Raw genomic sequence first — 22,678 nt, 5'->3', positions numbered from 1 at the left:
TCAGCCATGGCTGTCGCTCTGATTGCAGCCTACCACTGCTCCTGAGGAGAGGTGCTTCATGCTAAATGGCTAAATACCCTGCTTTGGGAAAGAAAAAAAAAAACAACAAGTAGATGTGGGATGATATGGAAATGTAGCGTCGGAACGTCGGAAAATATTTTAACAAGCCACGATCGAGCCACTTAGCAGGGTAGATGCTAAACGTTGTATCAGTAATTACAATAAATCAGAAATGATGCTAATACCATAAACACAGGGATAACACGCGAGACATTACACAACCCATGACGCTGTTTTCTAACACGGAGATGTTTGACATTCAACTTGCAGCCAAATTGTATGGTTCAAGTTTTAATTAGTATCATTTAAATTATTATTAAGTACTGTTTTTATTATAAACCATCATTAGCTAATCATTTTCTTTCCAAAACATTTGAAAATCTTCCCCTAAACTAGGAGTGGTATGCTCATGAGTTATGTTTTGCTACGTGATTAGCACATTCCAAAACACATGTTTCGGAAAACACAGAGTTCCAGGTTGTCTGAGGTGAATACCAAGTGAAGATGACTCAGAGCTTATCACAGAGCCAAACAAACCTGACGATACTTCATGGTCAAGAGTGTCAGCAGATATAAAAAATAACAGTGCCATGGGTGTTTTTCAGAAACTGCTAATCTCCAGGAGAGAGAATTAAGACCAAGTGTTTCAATTGGAGATGACTGGATGACCATCAAACTCAATGTTGAGGAGAAAAATAAGGTTCCACTCCAGTTTTCAGACCTGAAAAGTAATCTAAACCTACGATTGACGCCTGAATACATTTTTTGTATTTTTTTTATTAGTCAATCGTCCAAGTTCCTGTTTGTAGCTGACAGGAACCTGATGATTGATAAAGGTTCCTAGTAAAATGTTATCTTTTCTTCCCTCAGGCGATCTACCTCTTGGACATGCTCTCCCCTTGGTGCAATAAAAATAAATATGTGCAAAACCAATAAAAGAAAAGTTTTTATTTATTATTATTATATATTTTTTTTTTATAAAATGTGCAATACCAATTGTTTTTATCTTATTTTTTTATTATGAATTCCATTTTTTATTTTGTATTATTTATTATATTTATTATTTATCATTTATATGGAAAAAAAAAAGGCAACTAGATGCTTTAAAACAAATTCCTTGTTAGTGCAAACAAAAAGATAATGATCGTGTCCATTAGAATCAATTTCATGAGCTGGATGTCACCCAGTCCCGTCTTAATCAAAGTTAGCATTCTTCCCATCCAAGTTCCTTATCTCCTGTTGTTTTCTAGATATAGCATGTAGGAAAATCTTCGCTTTTGTCTAAGCCCAAGAAATTCCACCAGTCCACCCTTTGTGCAAACCTGGTTACATTTTAACCTCCAAACAAATTCTGAAGCAAAGAGCTTAATAGGAAGCGAATGAGGAAAACAAATAGCATGTGAACGTGGACGAACGTCACTGCCGCCTATCATCGCCACGCGTGCAGCTCCACCTCGGTATCTTTTGTTCGGTGGTTACATCACTGCGGGTTCAACGTGAGTCCAAGCAAACCTTTCGGTATAATTTTAAGAAAGGAAAACATGTTGGCTCAACCAGGCTTTGTGCAAATTCAAGCAGATGTAATAATATTGGTTTAACATTTATCAAGATTTCCGGGTTGGAGTGAATCTCAGAGGTGACCTGGGGGTACTTCATCACATCTAAATAAAATATTTGAAAAAGACAAATAAATAGAGAGACCAACATAATCTCATGAGAGCTAAAGGGCTTATCAAGACCAAGTGGGAATATCCAGCAGATAAAAGTGAAAAACAAATCCAATACTTCGCAAAGTTAGTTTGAATAATAAATAGCCATCTCTGTGACTCACTTCTCCTGGGTGGGTTAGATATGCTAGACCATCACGGAAGACTCAAACAAAAAGAATGTGGGTGCCATAAAGGGTAAAAGGGGGTAAAGGGGCTTTTTATAATTCTTGCAGTTTGCGGATACTGGGGCTTGAACCCCTGACCTTCACGATCAGTAACCCAGACCCCTAACCACTGGCTGGGATATGCAAAAACCTCCCAAGTTGTCCCACTTGTCAGAAACCTGGGGTACGGTGTTCCCGGAGCAGAACACCGGGTTAAGTCTCTTGCTCAGGGGCCCAAATGCCGCTTGCCAATACTTTGGTTTGAACCCCGGACCTTCCGAATAGTAACCTCAGCCACTGGCTGGTTCCCAAGATTTTACATACCCCTTGCTCAAGGGCTCAGCAGTGGCAACTTGTTAATATAGGGCCTTGAACCCACGACCTTCTGATCAGTAACCACTCTGAGTCACACCATGCTTTGGGACTGAACTTTTCTTTTTATTTAAAAGGGCGCTAAAAAGTATGTATTACACCTGTGCATCGATCTTGCTCAAAAAGTGCAATCTCCAAGATATCCTCCTCGTTCTTGCCTGAGGTTTGTATCAAATGTCACCCAGGTTGTCCTTTTCCCACTTTTAAACTCAGAACTTCTGCAGGAATGACTCAGCAAGTATTCTTCCAGATGCTGCAGCCAGTCCCATGTGAAAGCAACTACGCATGAGGGTCATTGTTTTGTAAATTTTTTTGCTTTGAAGTACACTGATTTTTCTTTGTCATCCAGGAGGTGGTAAGGAGCAAATTTAAACCTCATCAGCCAAAGGAGCGGCAGTACACACATAGGGTAGTGTTCCTACTTTGGGTGATGCTTAGAACATGATATATAATCACAAACTCCAAACAATATCAACATCGCAAATCGACCAAGGCACGCCAAAGCACGGCTCATACAGCTTTACAATACACCTTACAGCTAATCATAAAATGTCATGAAATGACGCACAGCAAAATGGCGCCGCTGTCGAACCGCAAGAAAACCGTCTAAAAATGCGGAAAAGAGGGTTTACGGATTTCACAAAGGCGTCCGTGAATGGGTAATTGGTCGGCTTTGAAATTGAGTGGGTAGGAAACCGTTTGAACGTTCCAAAGAAATCAAAGATTTTTTTGCTTTATTATCCCCCACCTCTTTTCTCACGTACACCAGTGAAGGTTTTAACGGCCATAAAGCAAACATACATTAATAAAGCCTCCACGCAAGCAACGTTCGTGAGTTATTGCACGACTGCGCAAAAAAAACTTGCGCTCTTAAAGCGCTCAAAAACTGCGAGGAAAGATGAACCTTGAAGTCTGTAAGACATTATTGCATAACCATCAATATTTCAAGCAAACAAGTAGGTTGGGTGCATTCAACGACGCCGTTCCTCAGCCGCCCCGGGGCACTTTGTTGAATAAGGAAGGGGGAAAAAGAGGTGGTGGTGGAGGTGCGGTGTATTGGGAGAATAATCAATGACGGGGTGGTTTAAGGACCAAAGGTACTAACCTGATTGTTTGTTCTATATGTTCCCAGTTTTTTAAGGTACTATCTTGCATGCGAGAACCCCTGTTATCACCATTCAACCCTTCGTTGTGAAGAGGTTCAGACTCGCAGTCCTTCGCAACTCCACCCAGCAACTACGGGTTTTCCTCGCATGAGAACTCGAGATCCCTTCACTCCACCAGAAACTCCTTCAAATCCATTACCAGGCCTGTAGTCAATCAGCAGGCAGGTCAGGACAGGTGTGTGGGGCCCGGCCTTCAACCTGAACACGCCTTAGCTTAAATGCTGATCGGCTGCTCGATGCCGGTGCAAAATTGTTTTCAGGGTCTCTATAGCGACCGAATGGAAAAACACAATCGCAGAACATGCTAAGGAACATGCTAAGTACTAGCATGGAACAGGATCCAGACGAAAAAGTATTAAAAACATTTCAGTTTTGTGTTAAAAGTTGAGCAGTTTTTGAGGTGCAATCGGAATGCTTACAACTCGTGTCTCGAAAAATTGGCGCTTTGATTCGAAACGCCTTTTCCAGGTGAGACACGGAGCCGATAAAGACGGAGTATATTTTTAGGAAGGAGAATATGTTTGTGTGTATGAGTGTAAGTATTCATGACAGCGTGACTCATGTTGATAACACACACACACACACAATTCATGGCCTGGTGCCTGGATTCCTTCTGGAATCCGCACACCATCTACATGGGGAACAAAAGAGCGAAACTGCCATTTATAAGAAGATGCAAAGAAATACACCAAACGTAGCCTGGAACGCAATCCGGCTTTTGTGCGTTTATCTGCTTAGAGTTCCGTCCAACTCATAAACTGCAATTCAGCGCTTAGATATGCAGGAAATCATACAGAAACGATACAGACCGTCGACTTGAACGTCTTCGATGGAGAAAACGCGTAAAAGAGAATTCAACGTTCCAACATTTCGCAAAGTTTCCATTTTCAATCGAAAAGAAAATGTCGGGGACGTCACTACGATGGCGTTAAAATTACGAGAAAGGTCTCAAGAGTATAAAGCCGTATTATTAGTATTATTATTTTATTTTTATTTATTTTATCTTTTTTGGAACTTTTTCCAAACATAATCGCTTCCTGCGGCGTCCTGAAAACCAATCAAGAGTCGCAGCGCTGATCAAAACGTGTTTACAAACACGTTTTTGTTACCACATGACTTATTCATTCTTCCATTATGCATCCTGTTTATCACTTAATCCCCATAGATGAAGATATGCTTTTCATAGGACCTAATCCTCATAGGACAATCATAACATAAACCCACTTATTCAAATCTCCTTATCGTAGAGTAGTGAATAATAGATCAAAGCCCTTGAGCTGAGCAAATTTTTTTTTATTAATTACCTCGGAATATTTCATGCTCATTCCCTACTCCGGGGGGTTAAAGTTCTCTGAAATGGGTACCAAGGGGGTTGGATGGCTTTTGTACACACACACACACAAGCCTTACCTTGACCTTTGCTGAAATCAATGCCCTTTAGAGTCTCTTTGGTAACTGGCTGCGGCTTTTTATTCCAGGCCGGGGGACCCGTGCCAGAATGTTGGCTTTCAGCACAAGTCTCTGATTTGTTGCTTTTCCTCTTAAAGCGACTAGTGATAAGCTGCCAAAAATTCGGCTCTGAAGACGTCGGTTTGAAGGGCTTGGTGAGTTTAGGTGGCGCTAAGGGAACCTCGATAACCGAGACCTTCCCTCTGGTTTGGAACTCAATTACCTGCTTGCCTCTCTGGTGCTCACTGTGTTCGTAAGCAGAAGACAACGTTCTACCAGTCAGATATGAAAAAGGCTGGTTAGGGCGCGCCATGTCTCTCGCGTTCGTTGTCCATGTTCTTTCGCGTACAGCATCTTGTTCTGGTGGATTACAATTTCGCTTGAGCCTGAGGCTTAGGCTCCGTCGCAGAGAGCTAAACCTTTTCTTTGGCCTGTCTGGTTTGGTGCTGGTAGGTGCCAGCACTGCCTCTTTATCCTGTGCCTGTCGTCCAAATAATCTCCATCGAAAGCCAGAGCGCGGCAGGCTTGCGGCATCGCTAAAAGTGCGGTTAGCCAGTTCGTCTTCTGGCCTAATACTCTCCTTTAACTCTAGAACTGTCATGCTAACAGGCCGAGGTTTTCCAGATGTCTGTAGGGTACGGCGAGGCAGCACCTCCTGTTGCGGGTATGAGGGCAGGCGGAAAGACGGAGGCATGTCTTGCTTGAGGCCATCAAGCGCTCGATTGCATCTGCGCTCCTGAAGACGGTCAGAGTATCGCTCTTTACCTGACGAGGGATGAGTCACGAGCACACTGCTCGACTTTGCGGCGGCCAGCATGCACACACTGTGAGGTCTCTGTGACCTATACTCATGCCCCACTGTGGTGTGACCTTGTTGTTGGGGTTCGTCCAGAGAGCCATACATGCTCACCGTCTTCCGGCTGCTGCCAACGTGTCGCACCTCCAAGGTAGACCTTCGCAGGACCACCACAGGGAAATCTGCTGTGGCCTCTCCATTACAATATTCCGTTTCAGGTATGCAGCCCACTTTAGATGCTGGGTTAAAGTCCTTAATCCACTGGGTTCTCTTGTTCGAGGCTGAATTAATATCTGTTCCAGAGAACCTCTGCTGAGAACAGTCCTGCAGAAGTGCAGGAAACCGGTCTGTCCTCATTCCTGGCTCTTCCAACCTCCTCCCACTTTTTCCCAGCCCACCTATGGCACTCGGGTGACACCACCTGTTTAGTCCCTGCTCGGCTGTCCTCCTCCTCTGCCGCAGGCTGTGGCTATGTTCCTCCTTCTTCTGGTTTTCAGCCTTTACGTCTTGCCTCTCTGTGGGTTTGGCTTGTTGCCTTTTCCCCACCCTTCTCTCCGCCTCCAGAAGAGCTTAAGCCTGGGTGCACGGCTGTGCTGTGCTCAGAAATGCAACGGAATCAGCTCTGCAACTGTATGCTCACACTCCAATGTCTCTGACAAATTCTTTCTCTCTCTATACCTCTTGCTGAAACACACCTCTCTTGCTGACTTTTACCTCTAGGCCACATTCCAGACACTGCCATAATCCCTCACGTCTGACATGAGAAAAGAAGACAAAAAGAAGGGGGGGGGGGTGTTGGGCGTTCAGACAAGTTTAAACATGAATCACCAACACTTCCAACAACCTGCTAAAAAACTACTGCTGTATATAAGTCTAGTGAACCATTTTCTTCATGGTAAGTGTATTCGGAAATAGTAAAAAGCTTTTTTTTCTGCTACATTCTCTCTTATTAGGAATCCTGCCACTAGGTGTAAGGGCACATTCTTTCATTTTCAAGCTCATGGCATTTTCTGAACAACGAGCAGTTTCTTGATTATTGCGTAAGCGAGGTTCATACTGTCCAGCTCAAGTATTCAAATGAACATTGTAGATTTCAATATATGAATATGCACTAAAGCAACAATGACAAGATCCCGGCTAACAAGGAAAGCATGCCTCACGTTTCAAAAGGCATGGTTCAAGTCTAAGCTGGCACTCTTGGGGCCCTTGAAAAAGGCCCTCAACCATCTGTGCTCCAGGGGGGGGGGCTGTAACATAGCTGACACTAGCTTCCTAACATCATTTGGATATGAGAAGAAAGAATTTCACTGTGCTGTAAAGTACATGTGACAAGTATAAAGCACCTTTCTTTCTTTCATCTTTTTTTTTACCGTGCAATTACATGTTCTCATCCACCTTAACGGTTTAAGAAAAGCAAAACAGTTGCTTCTTTTCCCAGGACTGGATCAAGACAAAAGGGATGTTTAAACAATTTTCCGGCTGCATAGGTGATTTGTCATTGTACGGATTTTGTCATGACAAGACCACCTGTGCACAATCCAGGTGGGCCAGATAAGCGACTTTGTTTTGGGGGTTTAAGAGAGGTTGGAGGCATGCTTTGAGGCGAAGGATGTAAAAGTTAGACGAAATTTTTGTGTAGGAGTGAAAATGTCCTACAAAATGCAAGGATATCAACAAAGAAAAATGTTTACAATCGTCTTCATTTTCAAAATCCGTCCAATCAGTCCAAAGCATTACTTAGATTTTTTTTTTTTGACATAAACAATAAAGAACCAACCTCATCTCTAATGCCATTGAGGACAGCACCCTCAAGTGGTTTTCAAGAGTACTGTCCTTACTGCCCTTTGAATGAGAAAGCCAAGAATAAAAAAAAAAAAAAAACGAGGCAAATAATGACGCAGTGCTGTCAAAAACATGCTCCGTTCAAAAACCAATTCTTTGTGCTGCCAACCTGAAGTCATCTCCGTCTGGCAGAGGAGACGATGAAGACGAGACTGGCCTACAGATCCCCACAATCTGTGTAGTAATCCATCTTACTCTAGTATGACAGAACTTCCACCAGCTGACAGGCATGACGCCCGGGGAGCGGGAACAAAATCTTCGACAGAGTCCAAAAAAAAAAAAAAAAACTCTTTAATACTGCTTTAGTCATCAAACAGATCTCGATCATCACCGGGACCTTCGCATCCTATACGGAGGCACTTCATGATCCCCGCTTCATCTCGTTACTTCTTTCATATGCGCATTACTTTTAATACCAAGTGTCATTATTGAGTATTGGAGGGCGGATGGGGGGAACGGGGGGAATTACATCTTTAACACCATTCCCAAAAGACCAAGGTGCTCCTCAGGCACATCAGCAAGAACGTAGGCAAAATCCAAACCTGACGTGGAATACATTTAAAAAAGAACTTGATTTTTAGGGGGGTTGATTCATTTTGTACAACAGAGACTCATTAGATCATATATTTATAATAATGGCAGAACTTTTAAGGTGTTATGATCAGCCAGTTTGGCAAAGCCAACAATCAGATTCCAAACATGCCTGGCCACGTACCGGTCTAATACACCAAACTGTTAGTTGTTATTGGCAAATATCAAGATGTTGCCAGATGGTACGAAACCTCAGCGTACGGTCTGGATGTCTGAAGTTCCACCACAAATCACGGAAAGCTTCCTGTGAAGAGATATTCAATCTGGGCTTTAAAGAGTAAAGCCAAGACTGACTCCAGACCAGGACCCTCAGGCCTCACATTTTGGTCAAGACCAAGCCCAATGTTCTCTGGCGATCAGGACCACCAGGGGTCCATTATGAATACAAAAGGAGTTTACAACCAAACTAGGTATCCTAGTTTCTTATTTGAATAGATTTGTCCTGTAATCATCAAAAACAGCATTTGAACCTAAACTACACTTGGTTTATAATCCTTGTGTAGGTAGGAATCGAACAGGTTCCCCCTCATAGCCCAATTATAGACGATTACCTGTGTCTGCAAATCCGGGATTGGATGCGAACTTGGCCGCGACCTCGTCACTAATCAGACGGTGCTTCTCGCTGTACGGTGCGTCCTTGGGTTGCCGCCGTCCGCCAAAACAAAGCATCGTGACTTAGCAATACTTCAGCAGGTGCAACGCGAACAAGTTGTCGATCCCACTAAACGCATCGGAACAGCTTGCGGATCTGCGCCAAGCATCCCGGGGAGCGAAGCCACAGGTGGACCATTTCCCCAGAGACCGAGAGACTTCCAGCGGAAGACAAGCGCATCTATCAGTAAAACTTAAGAGCGGGGAAGAGGGAGACGGGGAAAAAATTTAAACGAGGACCGCTTTCAAAGCCCAAATCAGACGAAATGTAAAAAGAAGAGACACCATGCCGTACGCTCATCGGAAAGAAAAAAATAATCGAGACGCTTTTTAGATTTGTAGATTACTCAAGCAAAACCCAGTGTGGAACTGGTTCTACCTGTCTGAGCATGCTCGCAATGCTGCTGACGCACCACACATGACAGTAACACACATGCCACAAAGCGGATTAAGATATGGGCTTTTTGAAAAACACGAGACGTAGAACAATAGGGAAGTGGTAGCTTAGTTGGAACTGATCAAAAAGGTCAAGGGGTTCAAGCCCCGAGTATCGCCAAGCTGCCTCTGTTGGACCCTTGCGCAAGGCCCTTAACCCCTCAGTGCTCCAGAGGCGCTGTATCATCAGACCCCAGCTTCCTGAAAAAAAAACCCAAAAACAAGACGTGGTAGTTCAGCTCTGAGTTATTGATCAGAAGGTTGGGGGTTCAAACACCTAGTATCGCCAAGCAGACCCCCCCCAAATAATGATCACACTCATACCAAACTATCGACTTGCCGAAACGTTTGGAAACAAGGACTGTTACGATTCCACCACCTTGCCAACTTTTAAATAAATCACCTGGTTCACCTGTCTGCAGCACAACCTTAGAACACCACCACCATCAATCACTTTCAACCTCACGAGAAATAAAAACACACAAATCTTTTCTCTCTGTTGTAAATACAGAAGCCAACAGAAATCTCAAAAACCCAAGTGTTCCTAGGCCCTCCTCAGGGAACGTGTTCATGTTTCAGGAACTAGCAGCCCAAATCAGTCTGATTTAATTAAAAACTATAAAATCTCATTAAGGTCAAGTATTTAAAGCAGATTTTTCCCTTTTAAAGGACGTCGGAGACAAGGTCGTCCGTTCTCGTGTGATGAAGAAGCCGGTGCTGTATGATTTCATTGTAACCAAAAAGACAGAAAAACAAAGTTCTGAGAGGTTTCTGCGTGCGAGCCATACCGCATGGGTGACACCCACCAGGGGGCAGTCACACGACTAGGAGGAATAATTGAGGGGAGGAGCTGACCGTAAAAATCTTGAGATGTTTAGAGAGATTTCTAACAAGCTCCAGTGTGCCATGGGGCAAGTAGCTTTATTCCTCCAGGGGACTCTAACACTGGGAAACAAAAAATATTAATAAATAAATAAATGTAGGCATTTAACTGTGCTTTTTGATCACTTGATTCAAATTAAATATGTTTTTTAAAAAAATGATATACGTTTCTATGCATATTATTCGTTTCTATGCATCACCAATTTCAATATTTGTGCGTTTTCCAATTTTCTAGGAAAATTTAATTTTTTTCCTCTTTTGACATCATCCCTGTCCGTCACCAATGTGCCAAAGATGCAGTTCTAAGAAATAAAAACATTACAATTAAAATAAAAAAACCAGCTTGTTCGAATGAATTTAGCAAGTCAGCTGCTACCATTCGGAGAAGCTCCTCCTACAACGCAACACACTCCGAGACACGGAAAGTCCAGGGGGGGTTCTGATTTGTTCCCGAGCTCCACATCATACTTAATGACATGTTTGTACCTCATCATGACGTCCGACCCGGATTCTTCCGTTAGTCTGTAATCACGACTCCAGAACGATCCTCTGGTCACTTCCTGTTTACCCACTTACACGTCGGCGTGCGCCACACGGGTTCCACATTTAGGTCTGGAATGCGCCAGGCTCAAATTAGGAGCACTCCAGCCTACTGTCAGACTCGAGGCTGAACCGACTGATGATTGTGTGTCGAAGTGACTAAAGTGACACAGACTGTGCTTTCGAAACATGAGTCAGCAAGGGCGAACACACACACACACACACACACACACACACACACTTCCTCTCATAAGTCAATTTGGATCATGCCACAACGGCGGTTTTTACCCCGTCACTCATTCCGTGGCCTGAATATCGTGGATGCACAATAAACACATGTACGTCATCTCTAGTACGTGTTCTTGAGGTCATATTTACATTTACTGCATTTGGCAATGACTTATAACCCAGCAGTAAGAGCCTTGCACAAGGAACCAGCAACTCACGACCTTCAGAGTCCAATGAGTTACCAACTTCCCGGTTCATAGAAGCTTCATGGACCTCACAGACCGTTCACAAATGTGACACTCCACATATGATTTGTTCTAGGCATGCTATTTACCTCAAACTGGAGGAACAGATCTGGCACGAATCGGAAACTGACACTGAGATAGAGCCACCATGCGTTTCAAAACACCCAGTATAGTAAAAATGATGCCTGACTTGGGTGGCATCTTCACATAGTCGGGAAAGTACCCCTGGAACTCACAGTTCTCATGGGTTCTCTTTTACTTAGGGGGTACCAGAGGGGGTACCTGACTGCATGTCCAGCATTTGGGAAGGTGGTAGCTCAGTTGTTAAGGCTCTGGGTTACTGATCAGAAGGACGAGCAAGGAACTTAACCATATCTGCTCCAGTGACATCATGCCCCAGCTTCCTAACAAGCTGAGATATGTAAAAAAGGGGATATGTAAAATTCTGGGTTACTGATCAGAAGGTTCAAGTCCCATTATTGTCAAGCTGACACTGTTGGGCCCTTAATTGTCTCTGCTTTAGGGGCACTGTGTCATGGCTGAAACTGTGCTCTGACTGCATCTTTCTAACATTGAGGAGCTCACTTGTGTGTCATGCTGAAACACCGTATGGGAATCTTAGTTCCAGTGTACAGAGAAGTTCTACATATAGGTATGACGGTCATGGGTGAACATACTTGTGGCCAAATATGGGGAAAGACTGGGCAAAGTCTGTCCCATTCAGACGGAACTTCTAGGAAAAAAAATGGATCCCGGATTATTGGTCATGAGACACCACACACGTCTCCAGACTTGGGTGAAGCTTTTGCTTAATGCAGTGAGCATTCTTCACTGCCGAGATCGCCATGACAACGGGCATCAAAAAGGCTGACTCGTTTCCAAGGGACCTGGGAGGGTTAGTGTGCAGGAATCGTGAGGACGTCTGTGAGATAAAAAAACGTCTCAGTGTCAATATAAAAATATAGTATTATATAAAATCCGTCCAAACAGATTTTTGGTTATTTCCGACCCCATAACGGCCGACACGGGGACGGGTCACGTGACTGATTTCTCCTCGGAGGCGACCGTTGTGACAGAGGGGCGTCTGGGGCCGAAACGTTACAAACCGTTGTTATGAGGAGTATGTGTGTACGTGTGCATGTGCAGCAAAGCATGGCATGTACCAAGTGCAGAAGGATGGGGCTGTGAGTCGTTGGTAATTATGCTTGCTGTAGTGGTGTCGAGCGTAGGAGGCTCTTTGAAATTCAGCAGCGCTACTCTTGTACTGCGGAGAAAATGATAGGTTTTGAGGATGTCTGTGGGAGGCTGTGAGAAAAAAAAAATTCCAGACGCTTCTCTATTTGTCCCTCCCTCCCTTCTTCCTTCTCTCTTTCGTAATGTGTACTAGTCGTAGTAAATCTCAAACACGTCCTTCGCATAGGTGCCAAGGTGAGGAGCAAGAAAGAAATGACCGGAAGTCCTCAATTGTAAATTGGTGAGTAAGGACAAACGCGGAGGTAGAAAAGGTCAGGAGATGCCCCCTGACAGGGCGAGGGTAGCACCCCGTTGTACAAAAATAAATAAATACGGAGGATGCACGTTCAGGAAGAATCAACTTGGAAAAGATTGAGAGAGAAAGAGAGAGGGAGGCTGGGAGCTTAGCCAGAGAATGGGGGAGGCGTGAGGAGAAGAGCTTGAGCATGTGAGCGTGGGTTTACAGATCCGTTCCTCCGCACTCCGTGGGCTCAGGGATCCAAAACAAAAAAAAAAACCTACACAAAAGAGCTAATCCGATCCACACACTGCGATAAAAAAAAAAGACAGGTGTAGGACAAACAAGGCAACCCGTTTACCAGCCGTTTTCAGGATTCTCCACCACTTTGGATTTTAATCAAGGTCAAATTCCCCCACATTTTTTTCCTACAGTGGCCAAGAAGTGCAAAACAAACGAACAAATCTGAAAACAAATTAACAAAACTTTAGCGATGAAATCGACCTTGCATCGACCAGACGAAAAACTGACCTTTATTAACCGGAATCCTTGGAATAACGAGTCATTATTTATCGCCAGGAATTCGATTCGCTATTAAAAAGTGAGTAAAAAAGTATCATCAGTTTTTGGTAAAAAAAACAAAACAAAACAAAAAAACAACAACAAAAAAAACCCAACCTCGGCAAAAACAATATATACCCTTATACCCTTACGCCAATGGGTGGATACCTCAGTTGGGAAATTAAAGGTTAAGGGGCTTTGCTCAAGGGCCCACCTGTGGCAGCTTGGTAGCGCTGGGAATTGAAACCATGACCTCCCCATCAGAAGAACAACATGAGCCTCCCCTATCCCTGGTCTATTCCACCCTCACCAACTCAAAACTTTAGCATAAATCGACTAAACTCTCTTCAAAAACCAAAGATTACGGTCAATAACCAAAAGCCGTGGGCAACAAGCGCGAAACAGCGCCACCTCCTCGACGGAAAGTGGCTCATCCGCCTCAGGTAACCGAAATCCTCGAAAGACAGAGATGCGTTCGGTACACGCGAAAGGTAACGCTAGCTGCCTAACTAGCCTTCACCAGTTTTCAATGTTGACTAGCGTGTTTCTCACTAGAACCCCATTCGCAGCTCCAGAAATAGGAGCCCCTCACGTAACCCCCTCTGTAATTTCTGTCTTTTGTTTCACCCCCTCTCCACCCCTCGCCCACCATGGTGTTCATGACGAGGCAAGAGTTTCGCCGTAGGCGCTCGACGTGTCAAGCGCAAAGAACCGGTTCAGGACCCAATGGGCCGAGCCGCTTTTCAGAGTGAGCGTCATGGAGCTGTAAATTAGCAGAAAAACCCCCCACGCTGCCGAGCCGAGACATTAATCCTATTTAGGGCGCCGATTAGAGCGATCCGCTGCCTCGTACGCAAGATTCTACACAGAAATCTCAGTCAGAAAAGCGAAATAGAAACCTTAAGACTGCTGAGGAGAGATTTCCACAGGTAAAAAAAAATTCTAGCCAAACAATCATTAAAAGACACCTAACATACAATCCTGTGGTAAAAAAAAAAAAAAAACAACAACCTAGAGCTGGAAAATGCTTTCCTCTTTTTAGCACACATGTTGCCAGATTGTAGATTTTTACTCAATGCTTAGTCCTAGCTCTTGTTTGAGCGATTACCGCTACCAGTCGCTGTGCAGATTCCTGTCCATTTCTACTTAGCATGGACAGCTTTTGTTTGTAATCCTTACACAACTCTCAAGTCCCACAACATTACTGTATCGGCGACATGGAATAAAATAAAATAGGATTAGCATAAAAAAACTAGCCAGATCTTAATGTTAAGCGAAAACTAAACAAAAAACTTTTTGCATTTTTGCAGCTGTGGCTCCAGTAAAAGGAGACTTGTTTACGGCTAATATGATATCGACTGTATTCTTTAGCCATTAGCGTCATCACGGACCGCAAATATATATTTTATCGATATCGTTATGAATTAGCATATCGCGTTATGATTTTCCCGAGATATTATCATCAATGTCCATTAAAGAAAGGGAAGAAAAAAAACGCCGGCTGGACGCCCCCCCCGGTGTCGCAGACTCAAAAACTGATCGGTTAAAGCAAATTATGAATTTTTTATTTATTATTCATTTTCTTTTTTTTTCTCCCCGCTCGCACCTTCACGTAATCCGATCCAAAAAAAACGCCGATGCCGGGGATCCGTGACACCTTACAGCGAAACCTAATTGGACAATAATGAGATCTCCGATCCGCGGATCCTATTTATGGCCACGCATCTGAAAATACGTCTCGGATACGGCTAGGCGGTCTGTGCTAATTCGATCTCGGCGTCTGGAACGCGGCACAAAAAAATATTCCTACCCGCGTTTTTATCGAGCGGAAAAGAAAAATGAAATAAATGTGAGACGAAAAAAAAAGAGTGAGAAAGTGAGGAGAGAAAAAGAGGGAGAGAGAAATCAAAAAGAAAGATACAAAAAGAGAGAAAGAGTAAGAGAGAATGAGAGATAGAGGAATTCAAGAGGGAAAGAGGGAGAGACAGGGACAGACAGCAAGGGAGGAAAAAAAGAATAAGGGAGAGAGAAGGAAAGAAAGAGAGAGGGATAGACAGAGAAAGAGAAAGAGATGGAGAAAGGCCAGAGCGTGAAAAAGGGGAAAGAGGAAAAAAGGATAACGAGGAAGGAAGAGAGGGAAAAAGAGATGGGAAGAGAAAAAGAAAGAGGGAGGAATGACAGAGAGAAAGAGAGAGAAACTTCAAATATTGAACCTTAAGACAGAGAAAAAGAAAAATGCGAGAGAGAGGTCTTACCTCATCACTAATAAAAGGAGGGACATTAGATAACATGGTCTCAGATAGAGAGAGAGAGAGAGAAAGAGAGAGAGAGAGAGAGAGAGAGAGAGAGAGAGAGAGAGAGAGAGAGAGAGAGAGAGACCATGCAGGGTTTTATTAGAAGAACAGAAGAAATCCCCAGAGGAAAAGTGCCTGCAGCGGGAGATTAAAATGAGCAACTGTTCTCAAAATTCTAAATAAACAGAACATCTCTTATAGCAAAATGAAAAACGAAAAGAAAACGAAAAGAGGAAGTTCAGGCCGCGGCTCGGCTCAGGAAAAAAACGTGCGCTAAATGGTTGACCTTTACACTCGGATGCTGCTATGAGTCTCCTTCAGCACATACAGGTTTTTCTTACACACCTCATCAATCTCCTATCCATCTCAAATCCATCTCATCTCTGTCTCATCTCGTTTTCCTCTCCATCTCGTCTCATATCCACCTCATCCCATTTCATCTTAGATCCCTTTCATATCCATTTCATCTCATCATGTATCTCTCATACAGAGTATCAGTATTTAGACGAGACAAAAAGGAGAGAGAGAAAGACAAAGAAAGAGAGACAAAGCGAAGTAGGAAAGAGAGGTAAGGGGGAGGCAAAGAGAGGGAAAGAGAGGAAAAATGAGAAACGCCGTGTTCCATTCTCGAGGCTCGACGTCACGATTGGCTTTTGATGTATCCCGGTGCGGTGACCTGGTGCTCTCGAACTCTCACTTCAGGCCTCGACGCCAAACCCGTGTTCACTGTAGCGTGTCGGTTTGTCCTCGCTAAACACACACTCTTTTATACACACACTTTTTTTCCTTTCGCGTTATGCAGAAAGGCATCGACGCAACGTATCCGCTACCGGAGAACGTCTCCCAGCCCGGGAAGCCGAGCCGTTCCTAACAGATTTGTCAGTTCTGACAGAAAGCCGAGAAAAAGAAAGGAGAGAGAACAAAAGACGAGAGAACGGGAGAGTCGTAAAGGTTCGAGTCAGCCTGATGCAAGATCCAGACTTTTGAAGTTGGACAGGAAACTTGCACACACAACTGGAATGATGGTTAGAAAGAGAGAGGAAAGAGAGACAGGCAGAGAGAGACGAACAGACAAAGATTCGGCGCTTGGGTAGGAGGAGCCTACTTCAACTTTACTCAAATCAAATTCAACTGCCAATCATACAAATCAAATCGTCGCAGTGGTGTTATGAATAGAGGATCGTACCATTTTGGTTATATCTGGGAGGGGGTAACGGTATACATATTCGTTTACCCAGTGCAGTCCTTTTTACGTGAGGAGCATAGTTACAATCCGAGTTTTTCTCAGGAATCTAAGTGCCGGAACTAGAGTTAGCGCAGTGTCACTTTAATTTTGCATTCATTTTTGATTTGTTTTGAATTTCTTCCCTCTAACCGTAAACAGATGTACGTACCGGACAATGAATGTTTGTGTACCGTTACACCCCAAATATATAGAACCTGTCTGGACATCTTGGTGCCTGGATTTCTCACCTACATAACGTGTCCACTTTTCATAAAAAAAATTATTAAACCCCAGACTACAAACAAGGAAAATGTTAGCGCAAGTGTTAATGGTACATATTTGTCATTCCAGCTAACTGATGCAAGAAACGAGGCCGAAAGGGCACTTCAGTGCTGTTGTGGTCGAGATCAGGGAGACAGGCGCGAGACAGGCGTGAGACAGGCGCATCGCCTCGCGTTCGGGTGACTCACAGGCATGAAGCGACGGCTTGAACGACTAATAAGTCAAAGACCCACGGCTGACTAGCGCGCTACTGCAAAAAAATGACTAATTCTTCGGTAAACGTGAGTCATTTTCAGCATCCTGCAACACTGTTACTCGCAGTGCTGTAAGTCACGTCGCAATGACAGCACGGCTCGGGCCAGGGGTTGCCATATCTGCCCGATTTGCTGCCAAACTTCTATCAGTCACCGGAGAACGCTGTGAACAAAACGCTCCCTCTTGGCTCGCATCAAGAGTACCGCGTCCAGGAACTCGCGATGACGGCTGGGACTTTCAAGATCCGCGGGAGGCAAAGACGGAATGATATCCCGAGCAGAAACGATGCCACCGGAGCGCTCGCTTTGCACAAGAATGACTAGGTGTGTGTATCCTTCCCCTACATTTGTGAGTCTCCATACTGGAGTGGACGGTCGAGGAACGCCAGGTGGCACTTTAATGGTGGTCTGGTCTTATGGACAGATGGAGGACATGCTTTGGGCAGGCATGGCAATGAGGGGGACGTGCCACAGCTGGAATGCGGCGCCCATGACCAGACTGGGACATGACGAGGAATACAGGGAGAAAAGAAATAGAAAGATGGAGAAAGCAGAAACAGGAGGATATAAATATATATTATATATGAAGACGGAAAACAATCGATCGCGAAAGAAAGCCGAGACAGAGAGAGAGCGAGCTAATGAAAAATAGATAGGGAGAGTGATTGAAAAACAGTAGGAGATCGAAATCAAGCAAAAGCCAGGAAGAAATGAGAGATGTGAGAGGGTTGAGAAGGAATAAGAAAGAATCGAAGGATGAAGAGAGAACAGAAAAGATGCTGAAATGCACATTTTTAACACACTTATTACCGGGAGCTGTTTGCGGGGACCTTTTCCTAAACGGGGGCGCTGGGTTTCTGAGACCAGCTGACATTTGAGTGATTCAATGGGCATTGGGTTGTCATGATGTTTTTTTCTCCGGTTCTCTAGTGCATGATGTTTTCTACTGCAGTTCTTTAGGGCATGATGGTCTTTTGTTTTTTATTTCGCACCTCAACGAAGGGTCGGAGAAGCCAAATCGGTCTCAGCTCGCTAACCCCAAGCTTGGTAATTGCTTTTAATCACAGGCCAGGAGAGAGAAGCGTCTGCTCCGTGACACAAGCTTAGCTCCGTGACCTGCCATTATCTCCGTGCCGAATGTTTAGCGGATAGGAGCGTCGCTCGTCCTCTTTCACTGGCGTTACCCCGCGGCGCTAACCACCACTCGCATCGTTTTCATTCGTCTTCTCGAGTTCTGGAATCCGAGTATCTGGTATCAGTTCCGGCCCCCAAATCTCTCTGAATGGAGATGATTTAGAGCTTTTAATCCAGGAGCAGGAGTAGAAACAATCGAAGAAATGTTCTCGTTCACCTCCACCAGAAAGAAATGTTAGATAATTGTGCCTTTCATCAACACCTCCCCCTCCCCCTCACGGAGCGAACGCAATTATCAGTGCCGTGTAGACCAGATAGAATCTGAGTGTGTTATTCAAGGCCATGTTTCCAATTACAAATAAAGCACCAGATGAGAAGAACGAAAGGTGCAAATTTTTACTTTGGGTTAGATTTATCCAATTCGCACATCCTGATGTTAGTTTGATACTTGACTGATTTAGACGATTAAATCTAATAAAAAAACCCGCAAATGAATGTTAGGTGAAAATATAACCAGTGTGCAGTTAGCCGTCGCTGTATATAAATAAATATTAATAAGTTATATAGTCAGATTGTGTTTCAGATCACCAAAAAAAACACCTGGTCTTCCAGACATCTGGGGCACCTTTATTCACCCTAGAGGAGAGGGGTATTTAGTGGGGTATATAGTGATGTATATAGAGGAGAGGGGTATTTAGTGGAGTAAATATAGGAAAGGGGTGTTTAGTGGAGTATATAGTAAAGTATATATGGGAGAGGGGTATTTAGTGAAGTATATAGAGGAGTGGAGTATATAGTAAGTATATATAGGAGAGGGGTATTTAGTGGAGTATATAGAGGAGTGGAGTATATAGTAAGTATATATAGGAGAGGGGTATTTAGTGGAGTATATAGAGGAGAGGGTTATTTAGTGGAGAATATATAGGAGAGGGGTATATAGTGAAGTATATAGAGGAGAAGGGTATTTAGTGGAGTATATATAGGAGAGGGGTGTTTAGTGAAGTATATAGTAAAGTATTTAGAGGAGAGGGGTATTTAGTGTAGTATGTATAGAAGAGGGTTTTTAGAGGAGTGGGGTATATAGTGAGGTATATAGAGAAGAGGGGTATTTAGTGGAGAATATATTGGAGAGAGGTATTTAGTGGAGTATATATAAGAGAGGGGTATTTAGAGGAGTATATAGTGTAGTATATAGAGGAGAGGGGTGTTTAGTGGAGTATATATAGAAGAGGGTATTTAGAGGAGTGTATAGTGTAGTATATAAAGGAGAAGGGTATTTAGTTGAGTATATATAGGAGAGGGGTGTTTAGTGGAGTATATATAAGAGAGGGTATTTAGAGGAGTATATAGTGTAGTATATAGAGGAGAAGAGTATTTAGTTGAGTATATATAGGAGAGGGGTGTTTAGTGGAGTATATATAGAAGAGGGTATTTAGAGGAGTGTATAGTGTAGTATATAAAGGAGAAGGGTATTTAGTTGACTATATATAGGAGAGGGGTGTTTAGTGGAGTATATATAAGAGAGGGTATTTAGAGGAGTATATAGTGTAGTATATAGAGGAGAAGGGTATTTAGTTGAGTATATATAGGAGAGGGGTGTTTAGTGGAGTATATATAGAAGAGGGTATTTAGAGGAGTATATAGTGTAGTATATAGAGGAGAAGAGTATTTAGTTGAGTATATATAGGAGAGGGGTGTTTAGTGGAGTATATATAGAAGAGGGTATTTAGAGGAGTATATAGTGTAGTATATAGAGGAGAAGGGTATTTAGTTGAGTATATATAGGAGAGGGGTGTTTAGTGGAGTATATATAGAAGAGGGTATTTAGAGGAGTATATAGTGTAGTATATAGAGGAGAAGAGTATTTAGTTGAGTATATATAGGAGAGGGGTGTTTAGTGGAGTATATATAGAAGAGGGTATTTAGAGGAGTGTATAGTGTAGTATATAGAGGAGAAGGGTATTTAGTTGAGTATATATTGGAGTATATAGAGAAGAGTGGTCAGAGCAAATTGCTACTATAGCAACAGCGAGCTGCTGTTGTATAAAATGAATCAACCAGTTCAGCAACCAATCAGATTCAAGGATTTCAAAAATCGCTATATATGTATATAAATATATATGAGGAAATCTGAAACTGAAGACTCCTTCAGCATCTCCTTAGCAACAATCCATTTATTCTGTAGATGATCCAACTAAGCATAGAACTTTTTTTCGTAGCAACACTAACGAACGCATTAATAGAAACCCGCCGGCAAAAATCGGCCAATCACTATCGAGAACACGAAGACGCCGTGTTGTAGTAATCAGTAATGACATACGGGGCCAAATATGGCAACGTTCTCTTCCAGCATCGAATTTGCATAATCATTTCATAACAAGGAAACGGATGTCATGCGGCGCTTAAGATGATTATGCAAATTTGCACAGCAGAAGATCGGAAGGACGAAAATAAAAAATAAAAAAAGTATTGGTTGAGTTCAAGACTTCCCTGAAGTTCCCAAAGTGGCTGCAGAGAATCAGTAGAATTATAAAGAATTAAGTGGTCAGGTGTTTTGGGACTGGAGAGCTGTGGATAAGGGTTCTCGGACAGGTTCCTCTTGGAGAGGTTCTTGGATAAGTTATGGGACAGATTTTGGGACAGTTTCTGGGGGCACCCTGCCTTGCAAGTCGCAATTGTGCTTAGCTATGCATTACCTTCCTCCAAATCTCCTTCCGATTCCCAGGCGCCAGCGTAAAAAGACTTGGACATCGTTTTTTACCGGATCCCGTGTGGAAAGCGGAAAGTCAGAAGGCTCTTAAAAGCAGGAATATGAATAAACGAGAGCCCAGAGCTATCCATGAGCATGCTAGGCGCATTAAAAAGTTTTAAACGACTTTGGAAAAGCCATGGGGGTGGATTTTTGGTGTCCAAAAAAAAAATTCAAGTCTGTGGCTTTTTTCCTTCAATAAAACACCTACAAGTTCATGAAAGGTCCAAGCTAACACTGCCTACAGCGAGGGCGATGTGTCCTCAAGGCTGTCCCACGAGGGAAAACATTACACTACTGCTTTACTTCTCACACTGCCAACTCCTTAAATGAGCAAATGCTAAAAAAACATATTAGCAAAGACGCCATTGTGTCAAACAGAGTGTGGAGCATCACTACGGAAACCGATTCGAAAGGCGGGACTAATAGATTCATTCCGATCGATCAGAATTCGGAGATCCTCCGATCTCAAGCTTGCATGAATTCCAGAGAACGCTCTAAAACTTTAAAACTGGACCTCCAAAGCGGTGATATTTTTATGGGGGATTTTTCAAAGACCTGGGGCATATCGCTAGCTCCTCAACCCTGGAGCAGTGGTCAGGTGATCATGTAAAGGCCTCCACAAGGTGCAGTGTTTTCATCGTTCCTCACAGTGTCGCTACAACACCTCCTACACTACAGTTTACACAAACACACACATACACACCTAGGCTAAATATAGACACAGGTGAAGTAAGACCTTATTAATTCCATCAGCAGGCAGTGGGACTACCTCCTTCCCATCACCTCACGCTCACTCAAACCCTCATTATCAAGCGCTACAGTGCTCACGCTAAATATAAACCCTGTCACGCCAGGAGTCCCCGCTGCATACCATGGCCTGGGCAAAGACAGGTCAAGCTGCAAAAACAGAAACAAGGTGCACTCGGGTGCGCACGGGAAAAGAAATTGCTAGCGCTTTCCCGGAAGGAGAAGATTAGCTCTAAAGCATCCTCGTTCCTCAATTACACCTTCGTCAGAGCGACACTTGGGAGGAGAAAACACTGGGAAAAAGGCGTCAGGGGTTGGGGGAGTTGTTAGCAGAGCGAAGCGCTAATCTAAGTTTAGCCCTGAGCTTGTGCTTCTCCTCGCTACAATACAAGCAGGAAGCCGGGATGAATCCCAGCATAAGCTCTGCCCACGTACAGCACAACAGTTGCTACGCCGCCAGAACACATCGCATCTATTTCTGCACATGCTCCACATGGGGATCTCTCTCTGGTACACTCACGCGCTGTTTAAGGAAACGCGGCCATGTCAGATCGATCCAGAGGACGATGGAAATGCTCAGCATTAATCTCTCGCTAACTCCTCTCCAGAAATTCCTGTGTTTCGCTCAAAAGTAATGCTAATGTTTCAAATTCTGGAGCCTGATTAGTCCAAATGTGTTTTCAGCACTGGACAGAGGCTCCACATTTACGTATGAATATTTCGTTCACGTTTTTTTTCCACACATTGTGTAATTGATAAATTCTTAGCGCCCCGCTATATCTCAGTACTCTGGGTAACCTCGGTACGCTGTTATCTAGGTACTTAGTA

At 43.6% G+C, this 22,678-nt stretch overlaps 1 protein-coding gene across 3 annotated transcripts in view; it reads right to left on the bottom strand.

The window, feature by feature from the left end:
- The window catches only part of agap3 (ArfGAP with GTPase domain, ankyrin repeat and PH domain 3), a 116,823-nt gene that overhangs the window by 71,342 nt on the left and 22,803 nt on the right, over positions 1–22,678 (bottom strand). The window contains exon 1 of one of the 3 annotated variants that reach the window (XM_083536136.1): positions 8,701–9,120. The exons of 1 other annotated variant lie outside the window; for it this stretch is intronic. In XM_083536136.1, coding sequence (XP_083392262.1) covers positions 8,701–8,818 — 118 coding nt within the window. In that variant the 5' untranslated portion in view covers positions 8,819–9,120. Of the gene's footprint in view, positions 1–4,881; positions 6,381–8,700; positions 9,121–22,678 lie in introns of those variants that run through there. One more of the 3 variants, XM_083536134.1, reaches the window with a different exon arrangement.

The sequence above is a fragment of the Silurus aristotelis genome (genome assembly GCF_946808225.1).
Source record: "Silurus aristotelis genome assembly, chromosome: 1".
In the NCBI taxonomy this organism is placed as follows: Eukaryota; Metazoa; Chordata; class Actinopteri; order Siluriformes; family Siluridae; genus Silurus; species Silurus aristotelis.
The sequence above is the reverse complement of the archived record's forward strand: the minus strand, read 5'-3'. Positions and strand labels throughout refer to the sequence as shown.